At 45.6% G+C, this 17,485-nt stretch overlaps 1 protein-coding gene across 18 annotated transcripts in view; it reads right to left on the minus strand.

Annotated features, from left to right (window-relative positions):
• Nucleotides 1–17,485, minus strand: part of TANC2 (tetratricopeptide repeat, ankyrin repeat and coiled-coil containing 2) — a 159,720-nt gene that overhangs the window by 11,849 nt on the left and 130,386 nt on the right. For 17 of the 18 annotated variants that reach the window (XM_086864250.1, XM_086864244.1, XM_086864254.1 and 14 more), the window contains 10 exons: nucleotides 16,808–16,930; nucleotides 15,555–15,791; nucleotides 13,548–13,733; nucleotides 12,564–12,657; nucleotides 9,397–9,530; nucleotides 8,735–8,858; nucleotides 3,892–4,067; nucleotides 2,962–3,094; nucleotides 2,377–2,406; nucleotides 1,409–1,500 (listed from right to left, as the gene is read on the minus strand). In XM_086864250.1, coding sequence (XP_086720376.1) covers nucleotides 1,409–1,500; nucleotides 2,377–2,406; nucleotides 2,962–3,094; nucleotides 3,892–4,067; nucleotides 8,735–8,858; nucleotides 9,397–9,530; nucleotides 12,564–12,657; nucleotides 13,548–13,733; nucleotides 15,555–15,791; nucleotides 16,808–16,930 — 1,329 coding nt within the window. The remainder of the gene's footprint in view (nucleotides 1–1,408; nucleotides 1,501–2,376; nucleotides 2,407–2,961; nucleotides 3,095–3,891; nucleotides 4,068–8,734; nucleotides 8,859–9,396; nucleotides 9,531–12,563; nucleotides 12,658–13,547; nucleotides 13,734–15,554; nucleotides 15,792–16,807; nucleotides 16,931–17,485) is intronic. The other variant, XM_086864246.1, reaches the window with a different exon arrangement.

Below are 17,485 nucleotides of genomic sequence, written 5' to 3' on the forward strand. Positions count from 1 at the left end.
CAATGTTTTAAGTGTCTAAGGAAATGAAACCTCACTACTTAGCTCTTTCTTAGAAAGGAAGGGCAGAACATTTGATCAAAGGAACATCTGAGCTGGAAAGGCAGATGCCTTGCACAAGCTGAGATCTCCCACTTCATACAGAGCTGTCACATTACAGCAGGAAACATGGAGAAATAGTGTTAACTCGATACAACTCCATCTGGCTCTTGGCTTGATGGTCTTTTGAGCTGGGTGATCAGTTACCCATTCCTGGAAAACACCCTCCACCCAAAGCTTAATAGACATCCCAGGAGGGTAAGGAACACAAATTGTGGGACTTTGGGTGGAGTTCTGGGGCTCAGAGGGCAATAGCAAAGATTAATGTTACAGCACTGCCCTGGCTCTGAACTTGGACAAACAGGATGAGATTCACCTCCCTGGACATCAGATGTTTAAAACTCTACATCTGAGTCTTTTAACTGGGTTCCATTTATAATTATTGGCATACAGCAGTCACATTCAAAGGTGTCTCATCTCTGCTATTTTTGGCAACTAATTTTGGGATGGGACGATGTGTAACCTGAAGGGGGGCAGCTGACAGGCAGGGTGAGAGAACGAGGGCAGGATGGGATCTAGGACACAAACAGTTCCTCATGACCGAGACATAAAAATTTTGCAGCTACAAATAGTGAGTTTTAAAAACTTGTAGATTCAGGTTTCTCAGCTGTATCATGTTTCTCTGGCAGGTAACTCCTATTACAATGCCAGCTTTGTGTATTTTTTGCTTCACCCTTAGAGCCTCACAGTGAAATAACTGTTGTACTTCACATTTTGTAAGTGTGTGTAAATCCCCAGGTTTTAAAGATTGGCTTAAAACAAACAGAAAGGAAAAAAAAGACTCCCTAACTGTAACAGTGGAATGTCTCCCATGCGCTAAAGGACATGACAAAGCCAGCTGTGTCCTCACAATCTCTTTTCACTGCAAGAAGTTTATTCCAGGAGTCTTTCTGGGATATTCTATCCTGTTGCTGCGTTCCCCCAGCAGTGAGCCCACTAGGTAGTGACAAGGCTGCCAGACCTGATGCAGTGGCAGAAGCACTCCCAGCAAACACTTAGGTCCTGCTGTTTTCAATGAGGAAATGAAGTGCTGGCTCAAATCCAGAGTAATTTGGCTTTGTTTCAGCTTTGTTGCAGGTTTGTTGAATCAATCCCCTCTTCTCCAACCCCACTAACCAAAACCAAATGGTTTAGAACACAAGGAACTCTGTGAGCAGGAGCTTTTATATGCCATGGGTTAAGGCACCAGCATTAGAATCACAGAACCATTTAGGCTGGGGAGGACCAAGCACTGACTGAACACAGCCATAACTTCACACCAAGTGATGCTGCAAGCTGCACCTGTTCCATGTTCCAAACCCACCCATCTCACCTTATAAAACATGTCTCCCTCCTCCATCAGCTTGCTCAACAGGATGATCATGATGTCTGGTTTGGAGGTTGCCATTGCCCAAGTTGCTGGACCTGTAGTGTACAGGATGCATGATGGGTAAAGAACTCATACAATGCAAGGGTGGTAGGAAGCTGGGCGGAAAAAAATACCCTGGGGTGGGAATTTCTGCTGGAGAGAACAACTTGGCATGGTCAAAGGGCAGAGTGCTCAAAGGAATGAGCTGACAATTCCTCTGACACTTAAATTAGCATAATCCCCACTGTAATGGTTTTCCTTTGCAGTCATTAAGGATAGTCCCAATGGTCTGGGAAAGGATGGAGCCGTTTCCACAAGAGGGCAGTGCTGAATGTGGAACAGGCTGGGATGGGGGAAACAAACTGTAGTTAAAGGAAAAATCAGAGTAGTTACATAAAAGCGTTTCTAAATTCAAATCTATGGAAGTCTACTAGGGAATCTTCAGTTTCACTGTTGATAGGTGGTTTGTGGTTAAGTGGATTGTGATTTCCAGCTTCACAAGATGTGAAAGACTAGAGTAGAAAATCCCTTAAGGCAGAAAAAATTACAAAGGAAAGGTCGTATATAAGTGCTACTGGTGCCAAAGGTGTCATTGGGCTGGGGACACTGGCTCTGCACAGGGGCCACCCTGCAGACCCAGCTCTTGTCTACTGGGAGGGAAGGGGTGGCAAAAATTTGAGGACAGCTTATTAGTGTGGGTGAAGAATAAGTCAAACAATATTCTATAAGTAGATTCAGTACGTTTTGGGGGAAGGAGGTTAGTTTTTGAGTTCAAGTTATTCTCTGCAACAGTCATTAAAAAAATTATTTGAAGGTGAGGTAAATTAAAAGATTAGAGGTGTTGGGAACGCATGCAGGCTAAATCAAACAGGAGAAAGCAAGGCTGACAAAGCTATCAGATCGAAGCTGATGCTGACAGCAATGAGATATACCTCGTGGGCGACTCGGTAACGTCTGACAACCTTCAAAGAAAGGAGAAAACAAGAAGTTGTAGGAGAGAGGGGGAAAAAAAATGGATGAAGGTGAAAAAAAAAAAAAAAAAGAAAGGAAAAAAGCAGCCGTGAGAGGCAGGCAGCGAGGAAGCCAATGCACCAGCAAAATCCCCTTTCACAGGAAAACGTAACGTGAGCAGCTGTGTGGTGCAGTGCAGGTACACTGAGATCTGGAAGCATACACAGAGCAAGTGAACGCAGCAGCTCACAGCGAGGCATGGACAGAGTACACTTGGCAACTCAGACTATTAAAGATAGAAAAAGCATTACCAGAGGAAAGACCTTGCCAAAGAAACAATTGTTTATTGATTAACTTTAGCTAAGTAATATGACAGGAAAAAAAATAAACTCCCCATTTTACTAAAGAGGACCAAGTAGTCCTGACTTGCCATCTGCTTCAGAGTGTGAAGCAGTGGCTGGGGCTGAGGCTGCCTCTGGGTTATACTTATATTTTTTAGGATGCCAGCCCCACTGCTTGAGTCCTGCCTGAGCACAGAACCAATGGCAGTGTCCCCCTGCTCCTACCTATCTTTGCTCCTTTCTTCAGGAGGGTGACGACAACTGAGGTGTTGCGGCAGCCCACTGCTCTGTCGAGGGGCCGCATCCCACTGTAGTCAACGTGCTCAATCATGGCCCCATGGTCCACCAGGAACTGAACCTGCAATGAGAATGCAAATAGTCAGTTCTGTTCCTGGGTGAGACCCCATACACTGTTGGGAATGTAGGATCAGCAGAAGCTTGTTCTTCTCCACTGTCTGGGCTAAAAGCACCTCCATGGGGTCTGAGGGTACACTGTGGGTAGCAGGTCAAGGGAAGGGATTCTGTCCCTCTACTCCATTCTGGTCTTTGGTGGGACTGGAGGGCTGTGTCCAGCTCTGGGGTCCCAAGCACAGGAAGGACATCAACCTGTTGGAGCAAGTCCAAAGAAGGTCATGGAGATGCTCCAAAGGCTAGAGCGCCTCTGTTAAGGAGGCTGGGAGAATTGGGATTATTCAGTCTGCCTAAAGGGGCTCTAAGGTTGGAGGGACTTTAGACAAGGGCCTGGAATGACAGAACAAGGGGGAATGGCTTTAAATTGAAAAAAAAAGTAGGTTTTGACTGGATATTAGGAAGAAATCCTTCCTGCAATGGCAGTGAGGCCCTGACACAGGGTGCCCAGAGAAGTTGTGGCTGCCCCATTCCTTAAAGTGTTCAAGGCCAGGTTGGAAAGTGCTTGGAGCAATCTGGGATACTGGAAAGTGTCTCTGCCCATGTCACAGGGTGGAATGAGTCAGTACTTAAGCTCCCTTCCAACTCAAACTCTTCTGGGATTTCCTGATCAGCTTCTGTGGAAGCACCTTCCCATACGGAGGGCCAGGACTCCATGTGTTTATTGCTACATCAAGCGGAACTGTATGATTTTACGACTTTTACACCAACTACCCATTTTCTCTGGGTGTACCACAGGCCACTCACCACCTCAGCATCGCCGTAGAACGCTGCCAGGTCCAGTGGCGTGCGGCCATTCTTGTCTGCATGGTCTGTGGCAGCTCCGTTCTCCACCAGGGAACGCACCACGGGCAGGTGGCCCTTCAGGCAGGCCCAGCTCAGGGCTGTCAAGCCCTCTTTGTCCATCAGAGAAATGGAGGCACCTGAAAGAACAAGCAGCAGTTCACTTCAGAGCTCTCCCTTGTTTAACACTGTTTACCACAAACCCTCTGCTCAGCAATGACATTTTGTTTTCACAGAACTCTGTACATAATTATTAATTCCTTTATTAACATTTCTCCCACCACAGATCCCATCTCTGTGGCAACTTCAAATACACTGATGGGAACTGTGGAAGCAAATGAGTTGATTCACACCAAGCTGCAAACTTTTTCACGCATACCTCTGAGGGCTTTCCTGGCAAACATCTGAGCAGCATGGTGGATTTGACTTCCCTCATCTGAGATATCATCTTTTTAACTACTTTTTTTTTTTTTACTTAATCCAACAAGATTCCAGCCTGTGTGAGTCAGAGATTAAGACCATTCTGCTGTTTTGGCAGGTCACCATGGGAAATTAAGTCAATTCAGCTCAGTTCTTCTAAAAAAGCATGTATTTTCCCTTCTTCACTTCCCTCCCCTTTACCCAAAAGCACACAATTTCCAGCAGTACCTCTCCCTGAACATTACCCAGTATAAATACAACATTGTGGGATACACTACTGCCAACCGTAAGCCAAGGAGAGGGGGACTTGACATTTTCTTGGACGAGGAAATGGTGCTGCCATACCAACGGGTCAGTACTGCTCCACACGGCATATGGATATGGATATGAGAGCTGAACAGCAGCTTTAAGTGAACACTCCTCCTCATGGCATGAAGAAAACTCCTGTTGCCATGGCAGGGCGATGGCTCTGGCTCTGGAGTGTGCAGAGATGATCTGTATCAGCTTTGCTCCTCCGAGGAGCTGCAGCTGCAGCAGGAGGGATACTCCTTCCAGCAGCTGGGATGAATTGATGCTGCAGTGCTCTTCTCCTGGAGGCAAACTCTAAGCCTCCCAGCATGAGATTCCCTGCCTCTAGAATGTCCACCAAACGTGGGAGTGATGTGAATTTCCTAAACGTTCCTGTTCATCCCAGCTGACACATCCCTGGTCTACACAGGTTGCTTAGCTGAGAGCAGACTAAGTTCTCCCTGCTGGCACAACCTATTTGTGAGGGAGTACAGCACAGAAATGTTTGCTCCGGGTGTGTTCAGAAACCTCCAGTCAGAGCTTTCAACACAGTGTGGAATGTCAGTGGGGGAGGAGGCAAACAGCATCTCAGGCAATCAGGAATGCCAAGGTGGGACATGGGCTGTGAGATACAGGCTCAGGGATGACAATGTAGAATCACACTCATCTAGGTTGGAAAAGACCTGTAATATCATTGAATCCAACTGCTCCCTCAGCACTGCCAAGCCCTCCACTAACCGTGTCTCCAAGTGCCACGTCTTTTAATCCTTTAAATCCCTCCAGGGATGGGGACTCCACAACTGCCCTCAGCAGCCTCTGTCAGCACTGAACAACCCTTTCAGTGAAATAATTATCTCTCCCCTAAAGCTCCCCTAGAGCAACTTGAGACTCTTTCCTCTAGTCCCTTGTTCTTTGGGAGCAGAGTCTGACCTCCATCTGGCTGCCCGCTCCTGTCAGGGATTTGTGCAGAGCCAGAATGTCCCCACTAAGCCTCCTTTTCTCCAGGCTGAGCCCCCTTCCCAGCTCCCTCAGCCACTTACTGTGCTCCAGACCCTTCCCCACCTCTGCTCTCTTCTTTGGACACACTCCAGCTCCTCAACACATTGTCAGTCTTTTCTCATATTGCCCACACTGCACCCAGGAACCTTCACATTCTGAAGCTGTGGGAAAGCCCCTCTAGATGATCCTGAGCTGACCCAAGCCCAAATTTTGCTCAGGATGAAGCCTCATTTAATTCCTGCTTACTCGAACCAGTTACTTTCTTGCATTCAAAGCATCAACATCTTCTCTTGTGTTTTCCCTCTTAACTCTTCTGGAGCAGGTGAGAAAGCTCCTGCAATAGGAGGGAAGCCTGGAAAGCCATGTCATTCTTCAAATTTCCCACTCATTTCCCATCCAGTGGGAGAGACCATACCACAGGGTGACATGGACAGACTCCAGCAGCAGTGCCAGCTGAAGGTCTAAGCAAGCAAACAACAGTAATGCCAAGAGGCTGGCTTGAAGGCAGGCTGGGCATAACCTCCGTGGAAACAGTCAGCTCCAGAGACAGCTCTGGCTCCCAATACAGCCTCTGCTTGACTCCAAAGGTATCCTACATCCTTCAGGCCTCTCTGACCTATTTAGCATTGAGGCAGTCAGACAGGAAAACAAACAAAAGGTTTTGAGGGCAAGTGGCTTAAGGTGATCTCATGGGACTGATCTATCCTCCAGCAGGAAGGATTTAATCTGGGTAAGCCCAATTTGCTTCTGGGAAGGGCTGGGCTGCTCCCTCCCTAAAAAAAAAATTGACTTCAGGAGTTTCTTATGGAATGGCTTGGGTTGAAATGGACTTTAAATACCATCCAGTCCCACCTCCTGCCATGGGAAGGAACACCTTCCACTACACCAGGGTGCTCCAAGCCCTGTCCAACCCGGCCTTGGACATTGCCAGGAATGAGACAGTCACAGCTTCTCTGGGCAGTCTGTGCCAGGGCCTCACCACTCTAATCATAAAAAAATTCTTGTTCCATCTAGTCTGGTGATTTAATTATCCAGAAGGCACTATGAGCCAGGTCAAGTCAAAAAGAAAAGATTGACATTTGGAGCATCTAAAAACTGCAGGGAGTGGCCAGGATGTGGGATGTGTTCTGAAGAGAGGATGCACCCAAAGCTGCAGTGCCCAGGCAGGCAGGGTGACCCCCCAAGGCATGATGCTCAGGTAGAAAAACATCAAGGGATTGATTTTTACAGGAAAATGAGATTCAGAATCGAACTCCTGCCAAATGGAATGAGCATGAGGAATTATTTTGCTTTGTGTCATGCAGATCTGTGAAAATACCAGCTTTGGCAGAGCTATTACCAGGAAGTTTAATTCTCTGTTCACACACACATTATTTCTGGGTGCTCAGCCACAGGTAACCCCAAAATTCTGGGTTTCAAATAGATTGCTGACTGCAACTTTGCTAATAAAATGTGTTTACAAACAGTGACTGTGTTAATCAAGTACAGTCAAATGAGATTTGCTTTGCAACACATTAACTAATGCTTATGGCTTGTGATTCACACACTTTGGTTTTAATCAAACATTGAACAGGATTGTCAATTCCATTTTAATTAAATGCACCATATATCACTGTACTCTGCTCAGGCTTCAGTTAACTTTTTAGGACCATGTGTTACAGTGTATGCAGTGGAGTTTATTAAGCTATTTAGAGAATGGACCTTTTAAGGTAAAAATTTTCTTATTTTTGACTTTTTTTGCTCTCAGTATCCAAAGAGCCAGAGAAACATTAGGTGCATTTGCTGGTGATCTCACTGCCCAGATCAACTTATCTGGTATTTTCAGCCTCCTCTGAACGAGTTAGTCTCAAGCAGCATGTACAGCTCACAGGTCTGGGAAAAATACCCAAACCCTTATTTTAAGTTTTTTAACACAGATTTATTAGTCAAGCTACAAAAGGGGACACGTTTCATCTCAAAGATGGAGAGTGCTAATTTGAGATTAAAAAATTACAGAAGACCAGAAAAGAATTAATTTAATCAATTCCTAAGAAGCTCAAACTGATCTTTGTCACATCCCTGTGCAGGTTACAGCACTGAGCAGCAAGGATCCCACTGGCTGTGGCTCAGGACAGACAGATGGGCAATAAGAAACCTGTTCTTGTCAATTTAAATTGAAAAAATGTTCTTAACAACTATTACGTAAAATATTCAAGTGTCTCACTTTTCGGCTAAAAGGTCAGACACAGGCAGTTACAAGATGAAGAAAATATCCCTTCCCAAAGAGGGATCTTTCCTGGAATAAAAATATCAAATAAAAACACAACAATTAAATGCTTTCTCTAAAAAAAAACCCAAAAATTAAATATCCAACCAAACCAACATTGGCTATTTGTCCAAAATAAAAGGCAAAGAAGTCTCTGAGGAACTGCAGCAATAAGAACTGATGGTGTTCTCACCAGCAGCAAATTGTTCTAACTCATCTCAATCAGGTACAGCAGGAATGAGCAAAACTGGCCCATGTTCCTGCTGGCTGAGCAACTGTCACTGAAGGAGAGTCATCACTGAAATGACTGAGCACAGAGGAGGCTGTGGGTGCAGAGGAGGCTTATCTTCAAAATAATTCTGATTTATTTTCAGCAAGTTTACCAAATCCTTGCCTGTTCTGTTCTGGGGCCTTATCATCCTGCTGGTGCTGGTGTCAAAAATGTGGGCAACAATAAGAGAGCTAAAAATGGAAGCGTCACCACGTGTCCCCAGTCTCGCCTTGCTGCCCTTCTGCAGCGGTGCCAACAGTTCAGCCACATCCTGTGTTCATTTCTGTCTAAGGGGAAAATTTTTCAGTGTGGTTCAAGGGCACATTCTTAACCCACTGCTCAAAGGATCTGTGGTTATTTGTTAACTCAGATGGGTGGTTTTGAGTCTAAGAGCACCAAGCAGACAACAAAACAGACAGCCAAGATTAAGGCTATGACTATTCCAGCCTTGCTGTCCAATGAGCTGGACATGGTGCTCTCCCAGCTGTGGGATTACAATCCACACCCTGATATCACAAACTCCAGCTGAGCTGGAGCTGGTGTGGTGGGATGTACCACAGCTGGTCCCCAACACGAGCTCTAACCTTGTGCAAGCAGAAACTCCACTGTGCCCAGGTGTCCCTCGGACGCGGCCATCATCAGCGGTGTGCGGCCCTGCTTGTCTGCCATGTTCACGTCAGCCCCGTGCGTGAGCAGGAGATCCACGATCTGCAACACACAATGCCAGGACCCAGATTACACGTGCAGACACAGCCAAGAAGATGCCAGAGCCAAGGAAGAGCAGAGCAGACCCCACATTCTAAAAACTCCCACCCCTCCAGGCAAGGTGCTCTCTGGGATTGCTGAATGGATTATTAAGGATTATTAAAAGGAAGGGATATATATATATATATATATATATATGAGAATCCCATTCCCTGGAACTGTTCAAGGCCACTCTGGATGGGAGAAATCTGGGATAGTAGAAGGTATCCCTGCCCATGGCAGGGGGATGGAATTCGATGGTCTCTTAAGATGTCTTCCAACCCAAACCATTCCATGATTCTATGATAACAAGGGACTTAAGCAAAGCTGTCTGTAGCCAGCCAGAGCTTGGGGTGATAGAAGCATCAGTAACACTTCTTTTTGCTCTGGCCATTCCCCAAAAGAGCTGGGGCTTGTTTTTTCCACGCCTATTCCAGCAAGACAGAAGGGATGGCCTGACCCACCATCTCCAGCCACCCCAGGGTGTGAGGACCCCACTGACCTGCCAGTGGCCCTGTCTGACGGCGCTGAAGAGCGGGACAACTCCGCGGCGGTTGGGCTGCGCCACTGCGGCTCCCTGCTCCAGGAGCAGCCTGCACACCTCCAGCTTCCCGCGCCCCGCCGCCGCCGTCAGAGCTACACGAGAGAGGAAAGCAGTCAGGGGAAGAGCCACATGCTCAGTGGAGTGTTCTCCTATCTGGAAACGGGTCTTTCTGCTGGATACCAAAGTGATGGGGCCTGAAATGCCAAACTTGTCTCATGGCAGGCAAAATGAACAAAGAAAATGGGCTGGATTGGTACACTTTCAACTCTTGTCATTTTAGTTCCCTCAAAGGTCAACTCTTCCATGAAAAGTTTACATAATGTCATGGAATAAGGTTGTTTGATGGTTTTCTGCAAGTCACACTGAAATGGGATGAGAACCCCAATAAGTATAAAATAATCTAAAGGCATTTGTGACTGAGGTTCAAGGGGTGTCTGAGGTTCAAATGTGACTGAAGTTCAGGTTTAGCTGCAAAGAAATGCAATCATGAATCTGTTACTCTTTTCCCCACTGCCAAAGCCATAGGCTGTGAGGCCAAATGTATCTGAGTAGGGGGACAATATCCAGAGAAAATACAGGTCTTCAGGCACATGACAAGACCTTCTGCAACCTGTCATTGCCTCAGCCCACCAGGACTACAAGGGAGCAAGTGGGGGATCAAGCAGGAGGTACTGACAGACCCCGCCAGCCACTGATGTCAGTCACATTTGCGGCTTTCTTTTGTCCAAACAAGCACAGAGCAGTGAGATCCAGATAAACAACTTCTATTTTCCATATCCCACTTTAGCCTGTAGATCTTTGAAACCAGGGAAGCAACTGGAAAGCAAAATAGGATGGATTTGTTCACCTGTTTTCCAAGAAAAACACTATTTCTGGGCTTTGTTTCTGGCCAGGGCTGATCCTACCAGCCAGGATCTTTGTGCAAACCCAAAAATATCTCTCATTTTCATATGCTCATGATATTACAGGTGGGTAGAAGCAACATCTGAGAGTTCCTTCTCTGACAAAATGTGCTCTGTTAACTCAGAGGTGTGGTTGAGTTAGAGAACACGTATTCAATCTGAAAATAGTTCCAAGTTCAGGACCTGCCAGTGACTTATTTCAGCATTAATTTTAGACTTTCTGGTTCCTCCCTCTCCCTAACTTTCTGTGCACTTCAACACAGCTCCACTGGCTCCACGCTCTGCTGCTTCTGGTAGGAGTTGGAGCAGAAGGTGGGAGTCTATTTCTGACTGATGTCGCTTGTTTTTTCTTTGCAGTACATTTCTGTGGGTTGGCTGATTACAAGGTGTTGATGGGTTTCCAACTGCAACACTGTTAATGTTGGGGGATTTAATTAATTCCCAATTCTCTTCCATATTATGGCTGAATTTTCTTCTCTTGGGGTTGAGAGACAACAAGAGTTAAAAGAAAAATCACTTTGCTGCCACAAGCAGAACATTCTGCAAAATCTATAATCAGATCCATGTGGGTTTTAAATGTAAGCTACAAATATAGAAGGAGGCAGAAGGATGGGCATGCAGGACTGCTGGGTTCTACTTCTAAACCTGCCTCCACTTGCAATGCTGCAGGTTAATTTGAGGTATTTTACATCAAAATTACTTATGTTTGCAACAATGAAAACATAAATCACTCCAGTGTCTGGTGTTTGTTAAGAAATGTTCTTTGGAGAAGACTTTACCGAAACAGGATAATTTGATTCACAATTTCTCCACTTTCTCTTGCAATCCCTTCTGCCTGCAGTGACACATCTTTCTGCTTTCCTCGGGGTCCAAGGAACTGGTGGGTACACGGCTCCAGCCTGTCCTTTGCAGCTCCAGCTCAAGGGAAGCTCCTCTGCTATTGAGCAGCCAGACCTTGTTCCTCCAGGAGGAACTAAGGAGGATGAAAATGGGCTGGTTTGAAGTTCTGCTATCTGCTGGAGAGCTCCCACGGCCCAGCACAACCAAGGCAAGTTCATGGAGCCCAGCCAAGGAGCAGCAACCAGGATCTTGCACTGGTAAACAGGAATTTTTGTACATTTTGCAGCTTTTCCATGAGGATGTGCCAGAAGGACTACTCACCATGCAATAACCAAGTCTTGGCATAAACACCATACAACAACTGCTGTGTTTCTCAAAACAGCTCAAACACAGCCTGAGACTGGGTTCAAGTCTGGATGTGCCCATCTCCGTCAGTGAGCAATGTCAAATTATGGCCTCCTACACCAGGGACCTGCAACAGCGTATTCTGCTTCTGCTGCTGTGTTTTCTTGTAGAAAAAACAACTTTACCTGGAGAAGGAATCATTAAACTGCCCCTATCCAGCACGAGTGTCTGTTTCATGGCCTGGCAGCAAGACAAACAGTTTGATAGAGATGTTTTCTGCACCTCCAACTCTGATGGAGATAGCATAAGTGACTCAGACACTTTTCTGCCGGGTTCTGATGTTAGTTTTGTCCCAGGGGGAAATACTCCATCTGGAGTTGGCTTATAGTGTGCTGTCAGCAATTCCTAAACTTATGATGTCACTTGGCACTGCCATTTGGATGATATCAGGCTGATACCATCGAGCCAGGCACTCGGCTCTGCTCTGTGGAAGATGAGATATGAGCAACAAGTGTCAAAACCCAGACAAGCCAATATTCAAATTTCAGAGCAAACTGCTATTTTTAGGTGGAAACCTGCATTTCTTTCCAAATTTATTTAAACTCTCTATTTACTTTTGGGAAAATAGTAATAGTAATAGTAATAGTTATATGAAAGTCTTGAGTTTCATATGAACTTACTGACTTGTTTCATGTGCACAAAAGGCTTCTCAGTTTGGTGGTTGGCTCATTTTTACACATTTTCCCATCTTACCTACTACTAATTTTAGTGTGTAAGTGCATATTCCTTTGAGATGGCTTCCCAGTTTGTGTGTGATTTGTCAATCACAAATCCAAATTCCCAATAGTCCCAGTTACTTAGAAACCCCTCTCTGACTGAGAAACTCCTGGATGTCTGGTTAGTCCAGCTTTTGGCATTTTTGAAGGCAGAGGTGTGGGACAACAGAGATGGAAACAGGCAGGCTGGGAATGTCAGAGCTACCCAGGACATGGGATGGGAAGGGAAGGGAAGGGAAGCTACAGCTTCTACAGAAATCACCTGTCTCTCCCCAAAGACTGTCAAAGCTGTTGATCTGTGCTCTCTCTACCTCCTCTTCATCTTTTTCTGGAAGATCGAGCAGGTAGGAAACGATCTAAAACAAAAAGATGTGTCAGATCATGAACTCAAATGTGTTATACAGGGACTGCAGACACCATCACATGAGCTGCTTTGGAATATACAGAGGGAAGGGAACAGTCTCTGCCTGGCACCCTGAGACCAAGGAAATAATCTTCCTGAGATTAATCACTGAACATGCTTCCCTGTACAAGCAAAAAAACCATCCAAGTGTCTTGATATGATAGCACATGATGAGATTTGGTAGAGTCAGTTCCCTGTAACTGTGTCTGTTCTGTTGGAGATGACCTGGTGTGTGCAGTGGATGCAACTCTTGGAGGATGTGAGGCTGAGAGGAGGTATTTGGTAGGAAATAAACTCATCCTCAAGGAAAGAAGAAGGAACAGGGCTGCCAGGAGTTGCTGGAGCTCTGTGGAGGGGACTAATGGCAGTGGTGGGTTGGCACAGGGTTAATGGTTGGACTCAATGGCCTTAATGGTCTTTTCCAACCTAAATTATTCTATACATCATTTTCCCCATCATAAATCTTTGTCAGGATGGCAGGAGGAAGCTCTCTGTCTCTTCTCTCTCCTGACACACAGTCCAAAGTTACATGTTCTTACACTCCCACACTCCCCACCCATGATGGAGGAGCAGTGTAGGCAACAAGTGTCCAGCCATCTTATCCCTGCTTAGAAGTTTATTCCAGAAGTTTATTCTGACATCTTAAAGGCATGTTACGCTTCCTCTCCTGGATGCCTGCCCAGACCACAGGGTTTGCCAAGGGATCTGTAAACACTGGGACAGGACAGGGAGGAAGAGCAGGACATGAGTACTCTGGATTCCACCTCCAGACGTTCTTTGGTGAGTGGGCAGGAAAGGGCCAAGCCTTAGTTTCCCTCCCTGCAGAAGCAGAGTAGGTCCTACCTCAGTGTAGCCCATGCTGGCAGCGGCAATCAGGGCCTGCTGGATTGCGTGGCTCTTCTTGAACACTCCCTGCTGCTGCCCGGCCATGCTCCAGTCGCACTGGATCAAAAACTTCGCTACCTCCAAGTGTCCCCTGAGAGCAGCGTGGACCAGGGCACACTGCCCATTTTTGTCCAAATGATCCACCTTGAAAAGAGATGACAAAATACAATTAAAATCATGAGCAACACATCTCGCTTCTTCAGAGTTTCCAATCCTGAATTCAAAATAATGCCACATGTGCAAAATGTACATTTTTCTGGTAAACTATTGCTTCCATGACCAGAAAACAAACATTTCCAAAGCAAGGTCCCAGGCTCTGGCATTATCTTGGCCACAAATGTTTGCTTTGGGAAAGATATCATTACTTTTTTTTAGGTTTCTTACATTTTCTTCAGACTTAAAGACTACAAAATATCTTTTCCTTTGTGTCCTGAAGTCCAGCATCCAAATTTTCTTGTGGACTGGAATCATACACACTGGTATTGTCTCCTTTAGTAATATCTACAAAAGGAAAACCAGTTTGTTTTCCAGGTATCAGTTCTTTTGAGAGTCCCAGAAGTGCCTCAGCCTGCAGTCAGACACCGTAACGTGAACCCAGTGCAGGCACAATCAGCAGGAATCAGAAACAGTGCTTGACAGCCCTGGAGGAACTTATTTGATTGTATTATGGGGCATGGTTCCCACTTGATGCCTGAATACATCAGCTGGGATTTCTAGATACTATCCCAACAGGGATACTTGGAGAAAACAAGAAAGGCAGGTCAGTTATCACTCCCCTTCAGGTTAACCTCTTCTGTGTTCCGCACTGTACTATTTATCAGAAAAATAACAAATAATTATTATATTAACATATTTTTTCACAGAATCACAGAATGGTTTGGGTTGGAAGGGACCTTGAACACCATCTCATTCCACTCCACTGCCACAGGCAGGGACACCTCCCACTGTCCCAGGTTGCTCCAAGGTCTGTCCAAACTGGCCTTGGACACTGCCAGGGATGGTGCAGCCACAGCTGCTCTGTGCCAGGGCCTGACCTAAACTGCAGTTATATAATACATATGAGAAATATTTCATATATTATAACACATTCATATTAATCATATATCAGTATTTCTCCTTTCTCAACTCCTGCAGTAATCAGTATTGCAATTTTCTTCAAATATCTGTCTTCAAACTACACCAAACTGTGTTTTGGGCTATTTCCTCAGTACTGTTAGGGATATTCAAGGAAAAGTATGAGCGGCAGGACTTCTGTCACTAAACTCTCTAAAAATATCCAACAAAAGCAAAATTCCTTCTTTCCTTCATACCATCCTCACATTATTACAGACAACACAACCCAACAGTCCCTCAGTCATCCTGACATCCATACCAAAACTACACAAACCCATATTTTGCCTTTTGAACTGAAATGAAAGATATAGAGAAACCACAAATTGTTTCCAGGAGGCTCCACTTCAAAAATCAGTATAATCTTCTTCTTTAACAAAGTATTTCTACTTGACTCATTATATACAATTAAAACTCCAAACACTCATCACAAAGCTAAACAAAGGGGATTTTTCTAGGACAAGTCTGATGAAAATTTTTAGAAAATGTGTCTCAGGGAGGTATTTAAAGAATGTTTTGTGCTGGAAAAGCACTGTTGCCATTTTAACCTTGTGAGGTTCAAGGATTTCACCAGAACATCCTTATACAGGTCACCAGCACAGTGTCACTAGGCAGCTCCTACCTCAGACCTGAATTCCAGACACCAATTACTGACTCTCAGGAGTTGGTGTCAGTGTGGGACTTTTAAACCCACTACATTTTAGCAGAAAAAACAACACCAAAAGCAGCCTCCTGGCCTCATCTGCTGGAGGATGTTCCCTAGAAAGTGTTCCATGTCCTGCTGGCAGCTCCTACCCAACCTTGAACAAACGTGGCACAGGTTAGATCAGCTTTTGAGCGATATGGTTTCTTTACCTTGGCCCGTTTCTTGCACAGCAGCACCACAATGCTCAGGAATCCAGCAGCAGCTGCGTAGCCCAGCGGGGTCAGGCCACTCTCTGAAGCAGCGTCAACGTTGGCCCCAAACTCCAGGAGCAAAGCCACCATCTCTGCGTATCCCAGGTGAGATTGGACACACAAAATGGGGGCGTTGTTCAGAACTTCCGTCCGGTAATTCACATTTGCACCTCCTAAAATCAGCAACCGACTGACCTGCACAGGGAGGGAGAGCTGTTGGCTGAGCTTTATGGAGAGACAGGAGATCATCAGGGCGACACCGCAACAGAAACCAGGGCCCTTGGCACATGTCCAAGCAAACAGCAAAGGACATAAAATGCTGAGTAAAAACATCTGCCCAATAGATGGTCCCATTTGATGCAGATGGAGCAGTTTAATCACTTCCCAAGTGGCTAGGAAATGGTCTGAAGGGTGCAGCCGTCCTTTGTTTTAGAACAAGGTCACTCCAGCCCCATTGCAGCAGCTGGGGACATGGTGGGGATAGGGAATCAAAACACACAGCTACAGAGAGCTGTATTCAGCACCCTTCCCATGGGATTCCTCTCTATGGCTGGTTTGGCTGTCCCACTGAATAGCTCCCTTCGCACTTGGCACAAGTGGAAAAGGCAACACTTGATGCTGGAGATTGACAAGGAAAGGACATGAAGACAGACACTGAACTCACCTTGCCTGCGTGGGAAGGACCTGGAATAAACATCCTTCCATGTGAAAAAACCTGTATCTCTGTCTGCAATCCCTTCTGCTGTAGAGATGGGCTCACCTAAGTCAACACAGTCATCTTACCACTGCAAAAGAAGTGCCTGAACCAGCACATGAGCACTGTTGGATTTGGTGTCACCTCAGTGCTCATGCCTATCTAAGCCAGAGCCCTTTACATGTCAAGTTCCAACATCAGTTGTTGCATTCCACATCTTTGGGAAGGAAAAATCCCATTTTGCACAGGTACAAACTCACTGTATGCTCATTGCAACTAAAAGGAGATCCCTGGTTTAAGTAGCAGAGTTGATGAACTACCCCAAATGGTAAAGAGAATCTCAACTGACTAAAGGCCTCTCCTCAGCTCAGGACAAACACCCAGCAAGCTGCTCAGCCTCAGCCTGGCTAGGACACTGGACATGGCTCCACGGAATAGTCTGCATGGTCACTGCCCACTGCTGGAACTTCTTGTGTGAATTCTGAACCCCTCAGCCCTCCCCCTCCTCCTCCAATACCTTTATGTTTGGTGTGTAGAGGTTTCTCAGAGATGCCAAAGCCATCGAAAGACCTTCAGTACTGTAGGAGATCCAAAGACCTTGCAGGATGGAGGAAGACACCCCAACTTTTTTACTCAGACCCTGAAAAAGAAAGTAACTTAGATCCAAGCTTACAAATCTGCTCAGTTACACTGAGCAGAGCCTTCTGGGTCTCTGGACTTCCAAAGAGTTACAGGGCAATAACGATTACACCCAAGATAATGTGACAATTTGACATATCTGACCTTCACAATCAATTAATAAGCTTGCAGAAAATTACTCATAATGGTAATGCAGCCATCTCCAAGGTCCAGCAAAGTCAGGATTTAACTGTGAGGAACCAGATCCATTCAACACCCTCACAAAATGCCATGTTAAGGAGCAGAGATTGCTGCTTTTTTTCTTTTTTTAATGAAGTACACAGTATCTGCTCACAATCAGATAAATTCAGGAACTTTCAACCACAGTCTGGAGCAGTAAGCCCTGGTATCTTATAGCAGATTGTTCCCAACTTTTCTAGTTGGTGTCCACAATCAGGTTATACATAATATATCAAAGGTCCGACATATTTTCCAGCATCCCTAATTGGCAGAGCATCGTTAAACAGGTTTCTCCCTCCTGTGGAAGGAGCCATAATTTCTCCATCGCCAGCAGATG

The sequence above is a fragment of the Cyanistes caeruleus genome, chromosome 27 (assembly GCF_971803275.1).
Source record: "Cyanistes caeruleus chromosome 27, bCyaCae1.hap1.1, whole genome shotgun sequence".
In the NCBI taxonomy this organism is placed as follows: Eukaryota; Metazoa; Chordata; class Aves; order Passeriformes; family Paridae; genus Cyanistes; species Cyanistes caeruleus.